The sequence below is a fragment of the Phytophthora sojae genome (assembly GCF_000149755.1).
Source record: "Phytophthora sojae unplaced genomic scaffold PHYSOscaffold_6, whole genome shotgun sequence".
NCBI lineage: Eukaryota > Oomycota > Peronosporomycetes > Peronosporales > Peronosporaceae > Phytophthora > Phytophthora sojae.
Genome location: NW_009258120.1, coordinates 3791590 through 3812180, shown reverse-complemented (window position 1 = coordinate 3812180; position 20591 = coordinate 3791590). Strand labels below are relative to the sequence as shown.

The following is a 20591-nucleotide window of genomic DNA, read 5'->3' as shown; positions in this document are numbered from 1 at the left end:
TGATTTGAGGTAGAACTGCTATAATCGAGCAATCCATTTCATTAGTTTAGTTAGTTTTTGGTGAGGTACATTACAGTCATTTAGGAAATCTAACGACTAAGCCAATGTCCGTCTGTCAGAAGCCTACACATCTTCTGTCAGCTTGCTAACTACCGTTGAAGGTGCTAGCACATGCATCCTCCGCAGAGTTGCCTAGTGAGTTCGACCGTCTACCGTCTTCATCCGGGTCTAGATGGGTTTCAATCCATTGTGATACATCGCTCGTGAGTAGTGCTGTCACGGACGACCAGGTCGGGGTAAGGTGCTCGATGTCTGTGTCAAGTACCTGGATGCTGCGTTTGGTATCCATCGCGAGGTTCGCCAATTTGTCAGCCGTCTTATTGAAGTGGCGGAGGTGATGCGTCCAGGACGTGATCTGAAGCTGGTCCGCGATAGTTCTGCATTGCGCGTAAATATCTCGCAAGTGAGCAGCCTTGGGAGGGCCTCGCCGCGCCAAATGCGCGGCTACAAGCAACTACGTCACGAGCTTGCTGAGCGCGGCTACGTCTTCCAGAACAATGCCAGTCGCTGGTCGAGTGCTGTTGTCCCAGTCCCGAAGGCGGATGGAGAAGAATTCCGCATCACCTGTGATTACCGTCGCTGCAACAGCAGGATTGTCCTGATCGCTGCAAGTGTGCCGAACCTGGCTGTAGTCGCTCAGTGTGTGAAGGGGGCGAAGGCTTGGGCAAGTTTGACATGTTCAAGGACTTTGGCAGCTTCCGGTCCACGAGAACAGCCGTAAGCCGTTCAGTTTTCAGACGGGCGAAGGTGTGTTCACACCTACTTGTGTCCCTCAAGGTGCCGTCGACTCAGCCATGCATTTCCAGTCGACTATGCAGACTGCGTTTGCGGATCTAATCAACGACCATTTGCCTGTGTACGTCGATGATGTCGTCTTGTATACTGCTTCTCATGAAGAGTACCTGGAGGTTTTGAGAGTGTTCTTTGCGAGGCTGCGAGAGCTCAACCTGAAGCTAAACTTGAAGAAGAACACTCTCTACCAGGAAGCAGTCTCCTGATGCGGAAAAAATACCGATGGACGAGGAGTGACGCATGATCCAGCTCGAGTGGAGGCGCTGGTCTCGCTTCCTTTGCCGGATAATACTGCTGAGCCGCAGCACTAACTGGCGTCGGGATTATGTGGTAGATTATGGCAGAGCAGTGGCTCCCCTACAAGCCAAGTTTGACGAAGCCATGAAGGACCACAGCCGTCGCAAGCGCCATGCTGCCTGTGTGAGTATCTTGTGGGTGGAGATGAAGCTGCAGCGTATCAATGCTTCTTGAAGCGTCTGGCGAGTTCAAAGCTGATGTCCCCTGATGATGAAGCTGTGGTTTGCCTAACATGCAGCTGCCACTGCTGCGTCCAGGCCGGGCGCGACGTACAGACCGATGCAGCCTCGAGTGGACATGGAGACAGGCTGCGTGCTGCCCATGGAGGAGCAGGAGATGATGAACAGGCAGCAGAGTGTGTACGAGTACGACCCCAAGAGGACGGCGGCCAGTATCGCGGCGGGTCCTCAAGGACGCGACGGAGCCGGGAAGAAGCAGAAGAGGCACCTGCGTCTTGCGGGTGGACAGATTTGGGAGGACCCCACGCTCGAGGACTGGCCGGACAATGACTTCCGCCTGTTCTGTGGAGACCTGGGCAACGACAGCACGGATGCCTCGGACCGTGACTGGGCCGTGATCTTAACTCAAGTCAATAACTGGAAGGAGGGGATCCCGGTGCATGAACAGAGCCACGAATTGCTGGTGTGCAAGGGTGGTTCATTTAAGGCCTCGCAGTTGCAGTGGTCGGTGGTGGAAAAGGAAGCGTATCCGGTGGTGTATGCTGTGTCCGAGCTGGAAACTTGCTGCAGCGATCGCTGGGCTTCCGCATTTACACTGATCATGCGAACCTAATCCAAATTTTCTGTCCAAGTACCGACATGAAGAAGCACGTGCGTGCGAAACTCCAGTGCTGGGTCATGACTCTCGCAGGGAGCCGCTACACTATTGCCCATGTCAACGGCGAAGATAACCACTGGGCTGACATGGTCTCATGATGGCCCGTCAGAGAGGACATCGAGACGGTGGTGAAGGCGAAGGCAGTCCTGACCCGAGGACAGCGAGAGCTGAGCGTGCTGAGGCCCTTGCAGGATGAAGCGTTTGAATGACCCTCAGTGGACGCTGTCCAGGCGGCGCAGTCTAGCTATCAGCGCCCGAGGCCACAAAATGCTGATGATCGTACTGGCCTACGAGAACGCGAAGTTGTGGATCCCCAAGCAGGCGAAGCACCTGCTAGTTTGCATTCTCGTGGTGGCTTATTGTGGAATGCAGGCGCACCGCGGCATTGATGCCACGACCACCCAGCTCGAGAAACATTTCTCCGTTTCGAATTTGGCTGCAGTTGTCTCTCGCTTCGTGAACCAGTGCCTCTTGTGTAAGCACATCAAGGGTGGCAAGCTGATCCGGCGTCCGTGGTCGGAGACCGAGACTGCCACGAAGAGAAACGAAGTGCTTCACCTGTACTACCTCACGATGGGAGATGGGAGAAGGGTACGGCACCTCCATGTTGTGTTGGTTCTGAAAGATGAGCTCACTCATTATTGGGAGTTAGTTGCATGTGATTCACCTACGAGCGATGTGGCTGTGGTCGCAATTCGGGATTGGCACAAGCGATTCGGTCTTCCAACCAAACGGGCCATTGACAATGGTAGCCATTTCCGCAGTGCAGTGATGGCGGAACTCGCGACAAGATTGCGCGGACTGCAGAGTTTTGTACCGGTGTACACGCCATGGACCGATGGTACCGTGGAGAGAATCAATCGGGGCATAACGTAACTACAAGTCGTGTGTGCTTTGTTACTGGAGCAGCGTCTCGATACACGCAGTTGGGAGTACCTGTTGCCCGTCGTTCAAGCGAATTTGAACCAAACACCTGTGGCTTCGCTCAGGAACAAATCCCCTATGAAGCTTTTTACTGGTCTGCCCCCGTCGACCCCCTCGAGACTTGTCTGATTCCTGACAGAGCCGAAGATTTGCTGGGGATCGATCTAAGCAATGTAGAGGGTTTCCTCAATCGACTACGGCCCAGTCTTGTATCTCGGGGGATGCGGGATGACCAATTGCGGGTCGAAGCGGGACGCTTTAGGGACGACACCCCTTCTTGTCCCGCTGGGATGTTGTGTGGCACGGGCCGCGGGATACATAAATTGAAAGGCAAATGTAGCGGACTGCATCTCTAACACACTGCCAGGGTGCCGGAGGTCCTGGCAGTAATCGACCAGGTCCCAAACGCCGCTCCCAATGAGGAGAGCCAATCATAAGTGAGATTCCAAATGACTTCAACAAAGTATGGACTGGTTTATCGGCTCCAAAGCCAAGAAAAAACCTTAAGGTTTTATTTTTGGCAGGCTGCGCAGCCTTCTCCGCCTTCACACTTTCCGCCCCGCATCTCCAACACAACAGCGCGCTCCGAGCGTGCCGCACGCCGCCCCCGCCGGTCATCCCAGACTCGAGTGCCCCCAGGCGCGCCCCACGCGCCTCACGCAAGGACCCGTCGAAAGCAGCTACAAAACCCGGCAGGGCTGGCGTTATGCTGCCGGTTTCGGTAGCTGTCGGCCAAGCACGAGGTCGTGCGCGCTCGCTGACGGTATGTGAGCGTTTTTCTATGGTGTATGACTTTGTATCGGGACTGACGGGAATCCATGCGCTGTGTTTAAGTTGTGGGATGGCGATGACGGGTGCATTTGCGCCTTGAATTCGATTATCCATGTTGTATGAATAGGAATGTATTAAGCGTTAATACAAGCTGCGTGATCCTACGACTCCAAGTCTTTTTGCTTCCATTGGTGACTAGCTCGTGTGCAGCGGTCGACGATGCCACCGTTCGCTTTGCGGGTGATAAATGCTGAGCAGAGCGCGTCGTACGCAGAGCGGTGGTCAATGCGCGGCTTTCTCCAGCGCTTCCGTAGCGATCAAGCGGTTTTGGATCGGCCTTTACCGTCGATACTCCCAAGCGCAGCGTTGACCTTCTTGTCCAAGTCTTCCGCTAGCGTCCAGACACGCTGCTTCCACAGCCGATACGCGACGCCGTCCCGGTCCAGTGGCGCCGTTGGTACGTCTACCTCTCGCCCTGCTGCTATGATCATGATGTTGACACCTGCCTTGAGGTCAGCGCGAACAAACTGTTGTTTCTTTTGGGTTGCCGTGTGCCACAGCTCCAGTGTGTACCACTTGTAGAAGCAGCCAGCAAGAGAGTGCGCTTCAACGACGGTGTCAGTGCTCGCCTGCGGGGCCTGGCCAGCACAGCGACAAGGAGCAGGACCGTCAGCGCTGGCGGACTTGCTCTCGTGGACCGCGACGAGCTTCTGAAGTGTGCGCTGCATTGCTGTGATGGACGATAGCATCTGGGTGACGGCTGCGGCAAGTATGGTGGTGTTTCCATTGCTGCGCTCACCCAGCTGCCCGAAGTTCTCCGTTTGCCAAGCCGTGCGAAGCTGCCGATCCCAACCAATGCACGTGTCCAGCGAGAGCCGAGCTCCCAGCGCTACGTTGGTTGCGTCCAGAGCTTCGTGGAAGCGGTACAGGTAATGCGATGTGAAGCCTGTGGCAGCCTGCTCCTGCTGGACTGCCGTCGCGACGTCGTCAAGATGGATGAGCAGGGACGCGAGCGCCGCATCCAGGACAAAGGCGTCGACGTTGAGCGTGGTGTCCGTGAAGCCGCTGACGTTCTTGATGAGCTGGCCGCGCAGGGTTAGCAGCTGGGCGTACTCGAGCGCAGGAAGAAGCTCGCTCAAGGTGGCAATCGTGGGCGTGACGCATGGCAGGTGCGGGTCTCGGTATCCAGCGAGGACTTTGCCGACACTCTGGTCCTCGCGTGTCGTGGTACCCACGTACGCGAACGCCTTCGTGAGCGAGTCTAGCAGCCAAGCTCCCCGGGTCGAGATCCACTGGATCGCAAGCTGCAGTGAGGCGTTTGCATACGCTGCGGAGCCGTGGCGCAAGGAGTGGCTGCTCAGCCCTGCGGTGAGCGTCGGGGGCAGCGGGGCATAGGCTTGGGCTTGGCGTTCGCAGACCATGGTGATGACGTCGTTAATATACTTGGACACGTTGGGCCTTCCTCTCACGCGCTTTGTTGGTGGCTCGTTCCTTGGTTCAGCTTTCTTTTCAAGGTTCTCCCAGTAGAGTATAGCTTCGTCTTGGCTATAGGTCTTCTCCCCTGGCAAATCCGATGCCGCCGCGTGCGGCATTAGCGGGAATACATGGCTGGAAGGCTCCGACGCTCCGACGAACAGCATTCCGAGGCCGTGCAGCATACACTGCTCCCAGTGAGTCGCGGCCTTGTAAATTGAGATGCCTTGAACCACCGAAGTCTTGATTCGAGCTAGATGCAGAAAGAGCTCCCCCAATGCCGCCATAGATAGCTGGCTCTTCCTAGCAAAACAGGTATCGATCGCTCGACCAAACATGTGCCACATTAACGTTAGTACAGCAGCGTCATGCAAACTCTTATCACCTGAGCCAACCCCCTTAATCGCAGTTTCCTGCACCAGAACACGCAAGTCGATGCGCGTGCAGCCTGGAGCTTCACCAGTCTGCACGCCAGCTAGCAAATTTCGCTCCTCAATAGTTGAACCCATTTTGTCGCGTATTTTCGCAATTCGCTTGCTGTCTGACAAGTACAGAGGGTACCGCTCTCGGAGCAGGTTTACAACTTGGGACATATAGCCCACAGCAGTAGCCTTAGCAAGACGGCCTCCTCGAGCTCTTGGCTTAGTTTGCAAGAAAATGGAGAAGGCGGTTAGCAAAGAGTAAAAGTTTTGACTTGGTAGAGCATCAGGTATAGACAGCGAATTCGCAATACTAGCAATTGACTCCTCATTCATGTTAGCAAGAGCTAAGAATTCGCTGAAGCACTTCATCGCCGCTGCCTCCTGTCCTGCTGTCCCTTGTGGGATGTCAAGCCCTCTCGGCGCCCGCTGCATCTTTTCAAATGGGAGAGGAGAGAAAGCAGACGAGGCACAGCTATGAGTAATGCAACATTTACACTTAACTTTTGTATTGGACATTATTCTAGCAAGACTGTAAATTCCCAAAATAAATGGGAAAATGTTGGGATACACACGAATCGATCGTGATTGGCTAAATTCATTGAAGAACTTGTCCTGATTGGATAGATGCAATGACAGAGAAGCGCAAGGAATGCCAAGTTGGGAGAAAGCTTCCTTATCCTACAATAACCGAATTCGTCCCAATATCGTCCCGCGGTTGCGGGGAGATGTAAGACTGGGCCGTAGGCCCGTGAGAGCTTTCACGCCATGCACATGGAAGTCGCTAATCGCAAAGAAAGACGGCAACCGAGTTGGAATCTTATATTACATCGCTCCGTGTGGTAGGCCTCGCGCAGTGCTTGACGATTAGGCAAGCCGTCACCCAGATATCTCACACTATTTGACCTCTCATCGGCTCCACTCTCAGCACTTCGATGGCAAAACGATGGATCAGGATTTACCCCTAGACGAAATTTGGTTTTCTCCCTTAACAGAAGGTCCCGCTAAGAGGGAACACAGAAAAACACATAATGCGGAATTAGTCGGGTTTCAACGCCATTTGGGCACGTGAATGCTTTCAACTTTAAACGAGCAGTATACCTTCTGCATTGAGGTGCTCTATCTTGCTTTGGCAATGCAGTGCATGTAGCAAGCGCCCTGGTAGTAACTCTGTTTGAAGTCATTTGTAGAGATTACGCATTTGTAGACATTTCAATTTGGTACATGGTATTGTGAATTCCGGCCAAATTTGCCGAATCGGGTCGGTTTTGGGGCACCTGTCCAACCGACCTATACAAACATCAAGTCATTTGCCGAATCGCCGGCCAACAAACAATGGTTCTGTGACCGCATGTCAAGCCCAATCCGTACTTAGTAGGTGTCAAGGGGGCATAGCCGGGCGACCATAGTCAACCCAAGTGCTCTGGCGATTCGCCGGCGGTTTGCCATCGATTCAATCCGCCCCGCTCGGAAAATTAGAGTAGAACTCGCGAGCTGCGCAGCAGCGTTACATAGCTAAGGTAAGAGAGCGTTGCAGGCCCTTAAGGGTGCTGATCGACGTGATCAGCGCGATGGGCGCTAACACGGACGTGAAGTCACTGCTTTCCAAGGACGTTGGCAGGATGACCGACTTCGCGATCAACGGTTGATACAACCTGGTGGGAGGGAAGGTGGGGGGAAGCTGCCCCGCTCTTGAACCGTGTTTCAATTTTTTGAAAATCGGTTCACAGAGCACACGGCAATCACTCGAGGCGCGTTGGTGCAGCGCCTGTGGTTGCCAGATAGTACAGATAGCTTACATTAGATTAGCATAGTGTTTAGTTTGAGATAGCGAACTGGCGAACGATACCAGTTGCATGCATGCTTCACTAAAACCGCAATTAGTTTTTTTTTCGACTTTCACCGTTTTGGGCTCTTTTTGTTCCCTTCTTAGCGGGATCTCCTGTTAAACAAAGAGAGTTACTGAATCTGATTTTGAGGGGTCATGTACACAACAGTATTCATTCAGCAATTCAGCTTGCAGACCGTCCACGCGCTCTGCTCCAGACCGAAGTTCAGGTTGCATTACAATCGCGGATTTACGGTGAATCAGTATACTTAAGTAGTCGCCTGGATCAGATGAACCGGAACACACTCGCTACGAACTTGCGCTTTCCTATAAGGACAAGAAGAAGATGTTTGATCTTCGTGCTCTATTTTTTTTAATTGAGGTACATTGTTGTCACTTAGTTTTTCCTAACGACTCCAACGACCGGCCCCGCAAATGCTAATCGTCACCTTCAGGTTGGGGCTCCTACTTTGCGTATCGCCTCCGTCGCGTCTTCCTTACTCGGCGTCCGCGTCAGGCTCTTCAGCCCCTCCAGTGAAATATGCATCCCGCCAATGCCGGAGGTCGCCGTCTGATCTTCGTGTTATAGCAATAGCCATGGCGCCTGAATCCATCTTGAAAGCTTAGGTGCGACCGGAAGCCAAACTGCGTCGGATCTTGAGATCATCAGTGACTGTGCCGTCCAGGTAATTCGGCCAAGGTGATGTTAAATGAAAACGACAACAATAAGATGATGTAGAGCTTACCCACTAACAGTGTCTGAGTGTCTGCGTTCGGAGGTATACTTGTAGTTTCCCAACGGACAAGACCTGCCACTGGCAGCAAAATCTGGTTCCCACTACTAGTAACCACAGTCTTTAGTAGTCGCTAGCGATCGTATTAGTTAAGTGCCAATAATGAATCATTATTAATGATCCTCAATTCAAAACAAAACAAAAACTACAAGTAACCAGGCCCCAGCGCTTAGATCGTTCGAACCTGCCCTCGTGCAGAAGAATCCGTGCACGAATGCACCTGTTTCATGTACGTCCAGCAGCATGCACGTTAGATCAAGCTCAATGCTGTTGCTGGCTGACCAGAATAACATCAATGCCCCACCTGCTTTATGAATCCAAACTGGGCCACCTACCAAAACGTGTGTCCACCTATCTGAAGCCGGCACTACCTCGCCACATGATGACCCTGCTGGCTGGCGCACCCGAAAAAAACCACCGTGCAGCGAAGAGCGAGCCGTGGCATCGTGGCGTGCGCATTTCCACCTGAACACCTGCAGGCGAGCAGCCCACATGGCCGCAGCTTGAGAGGAGCCACGGTGGTATAGTAGAGTGTCGACGGCAGATATCAACCAAGACAAGGCTCACTTTCCAAGTTCCAGTCTAACGCTCCAAGCAGCTTACTTTACCAACTCTACCACCAACCATGGTCTACCTCCGCGCGCCCGCAGCCATTGGTGCTGCCCTCCTGACTGCTGTGCCAGCTCAAACGATGGTCGGTACGTGGAAAGAGGCCCCCGTGGCCGACGCGGACGTGCAGCTATTGACCCAGCAACGCGAGCTACTACGCACCGGGCGTGACCGCAGCAATCTGCCTCATCGCCGTCGAAGGACTGTGGACGCAGACTGTGGCCGGCACCAACTACAAGTTCCAAGTGGCTGGATGCGCTGTGAACGACGCGAGCGGCCTCGGCCCGAGCGTGGACCGCCAGTGCGCCATATCCGACTACGACGTCGTCATCTTCTCGCAACCGTGGACTAACACACTGCAGGTCACTTCCGTGGCGCCCCATACGAGCTAAACTGTGAGCGAACCTGAAAGGTTCAAACAAAGAAACACGCAGCCCTGAAAGCTGCGGTGCTATTTCATGTAGATCCCAAGTGTCTCGCGGTATCCGTGCACAGCGGATGTTCCGACCTCTGCTGCTCTAAGATAAAATACAATAACCTTGTCGGTTGGTGAGAGTTACCTTAGAAGGCGCACGAGCTTGGATCAGGATAGAATGCCGTCTCGTTTTGTGCCCTGCAAGCTGGTTGGACGCTAAACGCGCTGCGAACAAGCGCGGTTGGACTCAACGCGGTCGAGATCCTTTGCAGCGAGATCGCGTCTGTACACGAGAAATTGTACGGTCCTGAGCAGGCAAGCAAGCGGTGGCTATCGTGTGGAGTCGCGATGGTAGTCAGATCTCGGTCTCTTTGTGCTCATGCTGTATAGCCAAGGACCCTTCCCAACCCTTTATTATTGCCTTGATGCACAAAACTATGCGCGTATACTACACTTTTTCATCATGCTATACTACGCTCTACACCTTCATTTATGCATAGTTCACCACTTATCGAATATTACAGGTTCCTGCGACGTGATGCAGGATCCAAAAATGCGCGAAGCGGTACGCGGTCAATTGCTCCACCGTCTCATTCGAGAACAAGCGCTGCAGTGCACAAGCTACACCACCGCCAAGCGCTGCAAGTCCAAGCCCAAACAGCACAATAATGCGCCAAGTGAATCTGCTGCTCGTTCTGCTGACCGTCCTAGCGGCGCTACTGACCGTGAGCCAGGCTGCCACCTACCACCTCGTTGGCCAGTGGATGCCTGCGACGCGGAACACGGCGACCGAGAGGCTGCTGACGGAGGCGCTGCAGAAGCAGAAGCAGAACCAGTCGCTCAAGTCGCGCCTGTGCTTCACGGAGGTGACGGGCATCGAGCAGCAGATCGTCAACGGCATCCACTTCCGCTACCACGTGCGCGGCTGTGAGACCGCCACGCCCGGCCGCTGCAACAGCGGCGCCTGCGCCAACGCCAAGAAGTTCGACGTCGAGCTCTTCACGCAGCCATGGGCCGACATCACGCAGGTCATGTCGGCGGTGAACGTGCAGTAGCTGGCAGTTGCTTCAACCAGATCCAGCAGCGAGGAGAAGGAGACGGAAGAGAGAGGACGGAAGTAAGATACGGTATTTAGGAGCGCGTAAATGGCATTGCTGCAATGTGTACGCGTCCGTTTGAGTTGTGCGTTTGCTTGTTGCTGCTGTAGTGCAGCGATGCGATGGTGCTTTGTCGCCGGCTGCAACGTGTAAGCACCCCACGAAAGCTTTACGATGCCGTGAAGACAAATCCTGAGAGAAGCCTCGACGTTAAAATGTGGGGACGAACTTGAAGGATCTGCCGACGGCAGCGGCAAGGAACTTTGGTGCCATGATAGATTGATTCGAGCTGCTGCCGCTGTATATAGAGCTTAGCGTGACGCGCTTCAACTTGTTCAATGCCTGTTGCTGAGCTGCTCGGTGGCCCACATCGGACTAAGAAACGCGTTCAGCGCTTGCAGGCGATCAGGCAAACTGCGCGTGAGCTCTCTTGACGGCTCAGCCCAGATCCGTTCCTTTGCAGCTGAACGCGAGCTCCATTGATTCTCACCATCGCACCAACACGGAACAGCCTTCCCCAGCACCAAGTGGCCGGCGCGCGAAGAGATCGCGCTGGCCATTATAGGCTTCTTGCGCTGATTCCAGTCCACCAGCGGCGCCATAGAGTCAAGTGCAGGAGCTATTATAACTTCGCCACGTTGCAGAGGGCTCTCGTTGGTCTCCTCCGGACGGCTCAAGTGCAGCCTCGCACTCCCATTGTCTGCATCTCAAGACGATGAAAGATATGATACCGGTGGTGGCACCGCATTGTGCACTACATGTAATACTATATAACTCCTCGATTATCGACCGCGATCACCGCGTTCCAACGCACAAAGTGATGGCATCCGTCGCCTCGTGGATGGTCCAGCCAGCGCGCCAAGCGGAGTGAGCGTAGCGTTGTTGTAGTTGACTCCTCACGGTTGTGAAGCGCAGTACCGTCGCCTGCCAGAACAGTGCTGCCCCCGTGCTCTTCAACTGTCGTATCCGTTTCGACCTGACTTTCCTCCAATGAGAAGGTGTCAAAGTGCTGTATTTCGACCAATAGAAGCCCATCACAAGCTCCCCGCGTCGCCCAGCTCTCACTTCCACTTTTGCGGCCTCGCGCTCACAGCCCCCAAGCCGAACCAAAAGCGCCTAAAATAGTGCGCGAGTGGTTGGAGCCGAAAAGTGAAGCACCATGGAGGGCCAGTGGCGCTCGGAGATCGCCGAGGACATGCGCAAGAAGATGATCACGGAAATGTACGTCTCTCGCTCGGTCTGCTGCGCTGGGTGCGCGCTTGCTGCGTGGTCTGGGGGCGTCCGAGGGGGCCGAGCCAAGAAACGGCTCACCTGGCTGCCCCCTTCCCTCCCCTCTTGTTTCCAGGGCTTCGTATAAGCCCGCTTGGTGTGTCGTAGAGACTGACTGTGGGCCTTGTGCTGCTCGCGTAGGTATCATGAGCTGGCGCGTATCTCGGGCGAGGTGGACAAGCAGAAGGTGTGGGGATCGGCCGCCAAGTTCGAGCTGATGCTGTGGTCCAGCAGCCCCGACCGGGTAGGGAATACTGAGCTGTTGAAGTGTGAGTTGAGGGAGGCTGTGCTGACGTGGCCCTTGTGCGTGCTGTGTTCGTGGGTACAGAACTCGTACCTGATGAAGATGCAGCGCAAGATCGTGAGTCTCAAGAAGAAGCCGAGTGCGGGCGAGGTCCAGCAGGCCAACATGATGCCCAACGCCAGCAACGTGGGGACGTCCAACGCCATGAACGGCGCTGCTAATGGTATGAACCCTGCGATGAACATGAACATGAACGCGCAGCAGTTCCAGCAGAACAACGTGAGTCAAGCCATGAACAACTTCCAGCAGCAAGCCCAGGCGCAGGCACAAGCCCAGGCTCAAGCGCAAGCTCAGGCTCAAGCCCAAGCTCAAGCTCAAGCTCAGGCTCAAGCTCAAGCTCAGGCTCAAGCCCAAGCTCAAGCTCAAGCTCAGGCCCAGGCACAAATCCAGGCCCAGGCTCAGGCTCAAGCCCAAACAGCTCAGGTCCAGACGAATGTTATTGCTGCGTCTAAAGCTGCAGCTATTGCCGCCTCAGCTGGTTTAAACCCCGCCGTGACGGCGGGCTTGAACGTGGCAAGCACTGCGGCGACCACAGCTGGGACAACGCCGGCGGTGAGCATCCCCAGTGCCCCGCAACAGCAAGCGCAGCAGTGGCTCCAGCGTATCCAAGTGCAGTTCCAGGCCCAGCAGCGCCAGCTACTGCACACGCAGAACCAAGAGACGCAGCAGCTCCGCCAGCAACACTTGAACCAGCAGCAGCAGCTCACCCAGCAGCAGCAGCAACAGGGTGTCGCCCCTGACCTGCGTCGCCAACAGTTGCAGACGTTGCAGCAGCAGCACCAGCTCGCTCGCACGCGTCTGCAGCACCTGCACAAGAGCAAGCAGCAACAACTACAGCGCAAACAGCAACAGTACTTGATGCAGAAGCAACACCAGCTTCAGCAGCAGCAACAGCAGCAAGGCACACTGCCAGCGACGTCGACTGCGGCCACCACAAATGGTGCTGCATCGACCACCATGATGGCGGCAACGCAAGCCGGCGTGACGTCGGCATCGATGTCGCTTCCCAATGCGACGACAGTGCAAACAACTGCCCCTACCGTTCCGACGACGCAGGCTGCAGCAGCGCTCCAACGTGGAGTGAATCCGGAACAACTTGCCGCCGCGCACACTCAACAAGCTGCCATGCGCGAGCTGCAGCGCGCCCAGAATACGACGCAGTTGCACGCGGACAATGCTCTGAAGCACCAGACCCCGAACGGCACTACAGCCACGGCTTCTGCAACTCCTACGGCTTCGGCTACGACTGCCACTACGACTGCAGCTACCACCACTACCACCGGAAACAACAACCAGACGTACGTGGAGAGACTGAAGGAGATGAAGCAGAAGTACTGGGATGATCTGGTGATTGTGTACCGCGAGTTCGAGCGCATGGTGAAGCAGAAGCCTGCGAACCAGCAGCAGGAGCGCATCAACACTTTCCTCGTGAACTTGAAGCGCATCATTGCGCTGCTTCAGCAAGACCCCTCGAAGGTCACGAGCAACAACAAGAACGATCTGGATCGAGTCGAAGCTCACATTCACAAGCAAGTGCTGCCGATACTGGAGCGTCTAAAGAACAAGACTCGTGCGGCTGCCGCTGGGGGTGGCGCCAACGGCACTGCGGCGACTCAGCAAGAGCAATTGAAGAAGGCTCAAGAAGCTCAGCGGCTCGCGCAGCTGCAAGAGCAGCAGAAGAAGATGCAAGAGCAGCAGAAGGCCGAAGCTCAGCGAAAGTTGCTCGAGGAGCAAAAGAAGAAGATGCAGCTCGAGGCCGCTGCAGCTGCGGCAGCCAAGAAGCAAGAGATGCTGGAGCAACAGCGTCAGCAAAAGCAGAAGCAGCTGCAAGCCCAGCACGCTCAGCAGCAAGCTCTTCTCCAGCAGCAACAACGGCAGCAATTGCTGGCCCAGCAGCAGGCGCAACTCAAGGCCCAGAACGAGTTCCGAATGAATGCGGCAGCGCAACAGACTGGAGCGGTATCCGGGGCGGCGGCGTTGGCCACTGCAAATGGTGTTGCTGCGACTACAGCGGGTACGGGCGTGTCGCCTACCAGCTTGGGAGCCTCTCTCCAGACGCCTATTGACGTATCAGCTTCGACTCCTGGAGAAACGACTGCGATAAACGGCATGGCCTCGCTGACTCCGTCTCAATACCGCACTTTTAAGCTCCCTGAGGCGCGCAAGCAGCAGTTGACGGCCCAGCATGCTAAGTTGCGCGAGCAGCAGCAGGAGCTCATCATGCAGCAAAGCCGAGCTAAAACGCCGGCAAGCCAGGCAAAGCTCGCGCAGCAGGCCCAGCGCCTTGCGCAGATGATCAACAAGATCTCGCAGCAGTTGGTGCAGTGCAAACTGGCGGAGGAGTACGAGCAAGCCAAGGGCCTGAGCATTGGAACGGCAGCGCAGTCCGCAACTACTCCGGCTACGCCTATAAAGCCTGAGCTTGCGGCTGCAACCGCTACGACGCCTGCAGTAAATGGCACTGCACCGACAACAGCCGTGACCCCTGGCGATGCCTCTGCGCTGTTAGCAGGTCAGACCGCTGCGACCAGCGCCGTGAAGGTTGAGGCCACAGCCCCTGCGGTGACGGGTGCAACGGAGCCGTCCAAGGTCGACGAGAACTTCAAGTCGGTGCTACCGGACATGACTGGGCTGGGTGCGTCGGAGAAGTTGCTGACAGCAGTTGCCGCCTACGAGAAGCACAAGCCGGAGGTTTTGAAGCGCGGCGCGTCTCGATTCTCGCGCATTGCTGTCACGATTGGCGCCAAGCTCAACACGTCCTACGTGACTTCCTAGAGAGCGCTTCAAGGTCGGCAGTGCTCGCGTGAAATGAGGATGAAATGGAGATGATTTTGTAAACGGACGGCGACGGCGTGGCACAAAGCCAAGGAATGCACCACCGAGCAAAGCGAGTGAAGGCGACGGGCGCGTTCACGCACTGGCAGATAGGAAAAAGTAGGCTTTGCTTTATTTATGAAATAGCGCTGGTGTTGTTGGTTGTGGTTGTTCAGCACGCCCTTGCTTCTAAGCCCCCCGCCGACGGCTGTAACTGAGCTCCACTGGCCATTCGAGTCAGTGCAGCCATGTCGCGCGGGACTCACTTTCCTTTTAGAAAAGGATTTGGGGACATGTTCGTCCCGGCACCAGACTCGACAGCTCGCTCTGTTCTGCCAGGCGAACTCCCATCGTTGTTATCTATAGTCCGAGCCGCCGGTGGCACTCAAAACTGCAGTATCTGCACGCACAGAGGCCATGAATCAGGTTTTTTAAAACCTGATTAAAATCACCGAATGTCCTTCCCGACACGTTTCAGTTCAATGCAGCGATCGCGGTGGCGCGTTGCAGACATGGCAGCGGCCCGCCTCAAGTCTCAAGGATACATACAGGCATTGCCTGCATGTTGATTCGGTTGAAGCACAGCTGTCTCGACTCAGTATTGATCAGGATAAGCTCACTCACTCATACACAAACGTCATTAAGCATGGCAGCGGGGAGCCCTTGGCATTGCGTTAGTGTTCAGATTGAAACTATTTCGCATCAGTTGACAGGATTTTTTAAACCTAGAATCCGTCTCAAATTTCCAGCCCTGGGTTTATGGTACCCGGGCTAGACATTTGAGACCTCACCATTTAACCCAAAGTGGGTGGCACCTGTTCGCAGAACACCCCAGTTGACCAATTGACCGCGACACCCCAAGCGTTTAGTACCCATACCATCCCGTACCATGCGACACGAGTCGGTTGCACGCTGCTGGAGGCCTCGGGCCGCCGCGCCCTGACGCGTCCGCGGCCTCTGCCCGGTCTCAAGTAGCGCTTCAGCGTGTTGAAGCGGACTACCAGCTGTTTATGTGTTCGACATATCAATATGTACCACACACCATTTCGGTCCGCTTGTCCGCCCGATCGTCCACCCCCGGTCCACTTACTGAACCCAAGTCAAGCTCCACTCCTGTATGAAACAGTCGAATCGAGACTCTCAGTCGAAAAGCAGACGCCGAAAGAGCAAGAACCGAGTCGAAGGCCCCCAGCGCGCTCCCGCTGCCCCTCGCTCCCCCGCAATCGCCCGCAGCTCCGCGCAGGCTTCACGACCACCCGCAGTGCCAATTGGAGCTTTGAATCCATTGCCCAGCGACCCACCGCCATTGCGCAGGCCGTTCCGGTGCAGCTTTTCTCGCACTCGAGAGCTCCAGCGGAATCCCAGTGGACCCGCAGCCACAACAGGCGCCACCTCGCTGCTCGTTGCAATTCACGAGCACTCCGAGCTTGCTCTTGACGTTGCAGAGCCCAACAAATCGCCATGTCGACAATCGTGGCGGACCCACCCCGCCAATCAGGGATGGCTACACCCGGCACAGCAGTGAAGCCCCTAGCTGTACCAGCGAACGGCACCAAGGAGCCTGCGTCCGAGGCAACGCCAGAGCCTATGGACGTGGATACGAGCCACGAGGAGGCCTCTGTGCAGCAGAACGACGTGGTGGCCAATGGAAAGGCCAAGGATGTGTCTGCTACAGCTGCTGCAGAGGTGACGACGGCCCCGCGCAATGCTGAAAGCGCGGCCGAGACGACGAGGAAACTCATGGAGAGGGCCAAGCGCCGACTGCAGATCCAGATGCAGTACGTGGAGAACGCGAAACGCAAGATCCTGGATGAGACCCATCCGGATATGGCAGAGAGGTTGCAAGTGCTCGTGGAAGAGCGCGACCGGCGCCTGCGAGTGGCCAAGCAGCGGAGCGACTACTTCCAGCACGGCACGACTGTGATCTTCGACTACGAGTGCGACGAGGCCAACTCGGAGTATGAACTGCACTGTGAGAAGCTGCGTCAGGATATGCTGGACGAGATCCACCACGAGATGGAGATCCTGGGCGACCAGCGCAAGGGAGGGCACAGCTTTTGTAAGGATCTGGTGGCATCTGATGCACGTGTCAGCTTTTGTTTCATACTTCTGACTGTTCGTGCGTTTGTGTCTATTTTACAGCTCGGACGACGACTCGGAAGACGCGCAGTACCCGCAATAAAAACGGCTCGGACGCGAACGTTGCCCTCGACACCGCACAGAAGATCAAGAAGCGTGCTGGCTATGTGTTTCAGCCGCTGGAGAACAAGTTGGGTCAGTCGGAGATCGACCACGACGTCCGCGAGCTTACAAACGTCTACGAGGCATCGAAGAAGCGGCGCATGGAGTTCGACACCGGTACGCCCCATATCCTGTATCGTAAAGCAGTCATTGCCAGCACTGATGAGGTCATGTGCATTGTTCAGACGGCGAGATCACGCCTGTGGCCAAGTACTACCGGAATAAGTTTCTGTACCGCGACTGGATCTTCCAGGAGGGCGACGAGGTATACGTGCTCAACTACCCGGCGTCCAGCGAGTATGCAGCCGTCATCTGCGGCATCACGCCCACGGAGCTCCTCGTCCTGTCGGAGAAGGGCAAGTACTACCGCCTGGTCATCATGGACATCCGACAGGGTCGTGTCGTGCTCACCACGCTGTCATCAGAGCAGGCCGCGTCCCGAGACGATCTCGGTGACGCGAGTCCATAGACGCACCGCCAAACTTGCCGGTGTCAATTTCTACGCTTGTGCTTGTCCTCGGCCTCCCGCCTTGTGTCTTAATTTTGCTTATCTCATCAACAAAATGCTTGAAAAAATCAACATTGCGGTGCCATTGAAGTGTGTACAACAGGCCAGTAAGCAACAGCCCCTAGCCAGTCTATACGAGCTGCAGCTCGCATACCAGCGACCTCCCGGCAGAGAAGCACACTACGTGTGACTTTTACTGCCCCGCAGCCTCCTTTGCCTGCTTGTCGGCCAAGTACTTGGCCGCCGCCGTCTTCTTGCGCTCCTCCTCGGCCTGCTTCTCGGCGTACATCTCGGGCACCTCGAGGCCCACGCGACGCGCTGAGCGGTTGACGATCTCGTGTCCCGAAAGCTTCTGCTCCAGTCCAGCATCCAGCGCCCACAGATGCTGCAAAGCGACACATGTGTGTCGTCGGACTCAGATTTGACATTGATACCGCATTGATTGATATTCCCACGTACGCGCTGCTCCTCGATACCCTGCAGCAGCATCAGGTAGTCGATGGCCTCTGCGCGGTACGCGCGCATCTTGGCGCGGTCGTTCTCGTGCTGGCGCGCACGGTACTGCAGTGAACATGACATCAGTCAGTCAGGGAGCGTGCGGCGGACAGTGGACGAGAGAGCGCGGACGTCGCACCTGCGCCAGGATCTGCTGGGAGAACTTGCAGTCGCCCACGGACTCCTGCGAGCCGCGCGCGCGAGCCACGCGCAGCAGCGAGCGCAGGTTCTTGAGCACGTCCGCCTTGGAGCCGATGCGCAGACCCCTCGCCATGATGAGCCGATATTTGGCGTCGAGGCTCTGGTTGATGACGACGCTACACAAATCATACGTAATATTGTGTGGTAAACGTGAGTGGGTTTTGATTGGATAGAATTTGCACCAATCGCGACTCTGCTTCGCAGCTCTTTGTGACACGGATCCGATTGACTGCAACGTCAGTCGAAGAGCTCACAAATTCCCTTCGGATGACACCATTCCCAAACTTCGTCAGCGACCTCACATCGTCAAGCTTCGGAGGACAATTACACTCCCCCAAGATGGCCACTGGCGCCACCTCGAACGGCGTCAAGACCCCCACCATGAACAATGCCGGCTCCACGCCAATCGAAGAAGCGCTCGAGACTATTCGCCAGGGAGGCTTCGTAGTCGTCATGGACAACGAAGACCGTGAGAACGAGGGTGACCTGATTGCAGCTGCAGAGTTCGCTACGGAGGAACGTCTGGCTTTCATGCTGCGTCACACGACGGGCATCGTGTGTGTGCCGGCACTTCCTCCTCGCCTGGACGAGCTGCAGCTTCCCTTGATGGTGGAGAACAACACGGAAGCGCACAAGTGCAAGTTTGCCGTTACGGTGGATCTGAAGGAGGGCAACTCGACGGGTGTATCTGCTGCTGATCGGTCGCGAACGATTCGTGCTTTGGCTGACCCAAAGGTCGGAGCTGCGGCGTTCAACCGGCCTGGTCACATCTTCCACAGGAAGGCGGCGTCATGGTGCGTGCTGGACACACAGAGGCGGCGATCGACCTGGCAAGACTGGCGGGGGCCAAGCCTGTGGGCTACCTGTGCGAAATGATGGGGGACGACGGCCGAATGCTGCGTCGCCCGCAGCTCCAGGAGTTCTCCAAGAAGCACGAGCTCCCGCTGGTTACCATCTCAGACCTCATTCGATACCGGTCACGTACGGATACGCTGGTGCAGCGAACCGAAGCCAAGGCGACCACGGTGCCAACTCCTTTCGGCGATTTCGTGTCGGTGGAGTACAAGTCGCTCGTACAGAAGGACCAAACGTACCATGCCCTCATTTTCGGCAACGTCAGCGCCCAGAAGAATGCTCCTGTATTCCTTGTCGAGGACGGCTTCGACGCTGAGTTGCAAGCGCAGTGGGCACAGAAGCACGTGGCCAGTCACGGCAGTGGCGTACTGATCTACATCCACGGCGCGTCTCAACTGCTCCAGATCAGCGGCGAGTTGATGGCGCGCCAGAGTATCTTCGGCATGGCGATGCAGATCGTGCGCGACCTGAAGGTTGAGTCGGTGCGTCTGCTTACGACGGCGGAGTTGGGTCTCGACCCGAATGGATTCGGCATTGAGATCGCCGGCAGCGAGCGTCTAGCGATGTCGGCGTAGACGGGAAAAGTTAGGGAGCAATGAACTGGGGAGCATTGGAGGAGAAAACCCGCAGCACATGGCGTTAGCTACTCACCATACGAGCAACTTCAACGCAAAGATCAGCAATGCAACAGGAAGTGTACATATACAGAATTTAATCGTCTAGTTCCCGTAGCCCAGCCTGCCCCCACGCGCGAGGGCGCAGGAACGCTAGTTGGAACTCTTCGTCGTCTTGGTGAAGCAATTCTTGATAAGACATTGTTGGTAGGGCCATACTTACCCCAGAAGCCTCGAGGCTTCTCTCGATCAGCTCGAACCTCGACGGCTCGCGTCGCGTGCTGTCAATGCCGTGCCCAGTTTTGTGCGGGCGAGGTTCCGTGTCCACTCGTTGCCGTTTCCAGAAACGATGTCAGCGATAAAGGTGTGCTGGGTTGAATGACACGAACCATGCCTTGGCCGTGAAGAAGGTCGAAGAGAACTGCTCGGTCTTGGTAGCCGCAATGCGCAGCTCAAGCTTCCTCGTAGCCTTATCGGAACTATTTCAAGCAAAGATATTCTGGGCGTACTTTGCACAAGCACTAACGCCATGTGCTGCAGGTTTCTGCTCCAATGCTCCCGAGTCCATTGCTCCCTAACTTCTCCCGGCGTAGACGGATAGGAGAGCTTTAGCCACCCGATAGAGTCAATGTTGAACAGCTAAGCCCTACATACATATTTGTATTTGTGCAGACTCTTCGAGCTGGAGTGCAGCGAACCCGGACACCAAAAAAATGTCTTCGCAATCCGCGTTGCAGGCCGCGCGCAAGGTGCAACATCAGCATGCTGGTCATCGCAAAAGCTTGGGACAGACCTGCACGTTGCTGTTTGCGTCAACCCGGCGCCAGCCACGTCACTCGCCTGCGCCCATTGGTCAATTTCAAGCCCGATTTGCACCAATCACTTCGATTCCATACCCTCTACAAATAAGTCACCTTCTTTATCGCCTTCTCGGTCTCAAAGGACACCCAATACAAAACGTGCTTCGCACGACC

The 20591-nt window shown here is 55.7% G+C and overlaps 9 protein-coding genes across 9 annotated transcripts; 5 read left to right on the top strand and 4 right to left on the bottom strand.

Annotated features, from left to right (window-relative positions):
• Positions 1-325: 325 nt before the first annotated feature.
• On the bottom strand, positions 326-511 carry PHYSODRAFT_403395 (hypothetical protein; the record flags this gene model as incomplete). The annotated part of the gene is made up of 1 exon (XM_009533247.1): positions 326-511. A coding segment is annotated over one exon (186 nt), but the record flags the coding sequence as incomplete, so codon positions are not given.
• Positions 512-1092: 581 nt separating this feature from the next.
• On the top strand, positions 1093-1941 carry PHYSODRAFT_510538 (hypothetical protein; the record flags this gene model as incomplete). The annotated part of the gene is made up of 2 exons (XM_009533246.1): positions 1093-1283; positions 1593-1941. The coding sequence occupies 2 exons, from the start codon at positions 1093-1095 to the stop codon at positions 1939-1941; spliced, it is 540 nt and encodes a 179-aa protein (XP_009531541.1).
• Positions 1942-4127: 2186 nt separating this feature from the next.
• On the bottom strand, positions 4128-4886 carry PHYSODRAFT_387176 (hypothetical protein; the record flags this gene model as incomplete). The annotated part of the gene is made up of 2 exons (XM_009533245.1): positions 4128-4256; positions 4665-4886. Coding segments are annotated over 2 exons (351 nt in total), but the record flags the coding sequence as incomplete, so codon positions are not given.
• A 30-nt stretch (positions 4887-4916) lies between these two features.
• PHYSODRAFT_403088 (hypothetical protein) lies at positions 4917-5909 on the bottom strand (the record flags this gene model as incomplete). Its single annotated transcript, XM_009533244.1, has 2 exons — positions 4917-5531; positions 5625-5909. Coding segments are annotated over 2 exons (900 nt in total), but the record flags the coding sequence as incomplete, so codon positions are not given.
• A 3038-nt stretch (positions 5910-8947) lies between these two features.
• On the top strand, positions 8948-9196 carry PHYSODRAFT_513471 (hypothetical protein; the record flags this gene model as incomplete). The annotated part of the gene is made up of 1 exon (XM_009533243.1): positions 8948-9196. A coding segment is annotated over one exon (249 nt), but the record flags the coding sequence as incomplete, so codon positions are not given.
• A 691-nt stretch (positions 9197-9887) lies between these two features.
• PHYSODRAFT_303390 (hypothetical protein) lies at positions 9888-10274 on the top strand (the record flags this gene model as incomplete). The annotated part of the gene is made up of 1 exon (XM_009533242.1): positions 9888-10274. The coding sequence occupies one exon, from the start codon at positions 9888-9890 to the stop codon at positions 10272-10274; it is 387 nt and encodes a 128-aa protein (XP_009531537.1).
• Positions 10275-16164: 5890 nt separating this feature from the next.
• On the top strand, positions 16165-17413 carry PHYSODRAFT_513528 (hypothetical protein; the record flags this gene model as incomplete). The annotated part of the gene is made up of 4 exons (XM_009533241.1): positions 16165-16296; positions 16429-16762; positions 16846-17061; positions 17130-17413. The coding sequence occupies 4 exons, from the start codon at positions 16165-16167 to the stop codon at positions 17411-17413; spliced, it is 966 nt and encodes a 321-aa protein (XP_009531536.1).
• A 100-nt stretch (positions 17414-17513) lies between these two features.
• On the bottom strand, positions 17514-18221 carry PHYSODRAFT_562498 (hypothetical protein; the record flags this gene model as incomplete). The annotated part of the gene is made up of 3 exons (XM_009533240.1): positions 17514-17837; positions 17912-18013; positions 18087-18221. 3 exons carry the CDS (start codon positions 18219-18221, stop codon positions 17646-17648), a joined length of 429 nt encoding a protein of 142 aa, XP_009531535.1. The 3' UTR covers positions 17514-17645.
• Positions 18222-18487: 266 nt separating this feature from the next.
• On the top strand, positions 18488-19578 carry PHYSODRAFT_316956 (hypothetical protein; the record flags this gene model as incomplete). Its single annotated transcript, XM_009533239.1, has 2 exons — positions 18488-18911; positions 18932-19578. 2 exons carry the CDS (start codon positions 18488-18490, stop codon positions 19576-19578), a joined length of 1071 nt encoding a protein of 356 aa, XP_009531534.1.
• Between the last annotated feature and the right edge of the window lie 1013 nt (positions 19579-20591).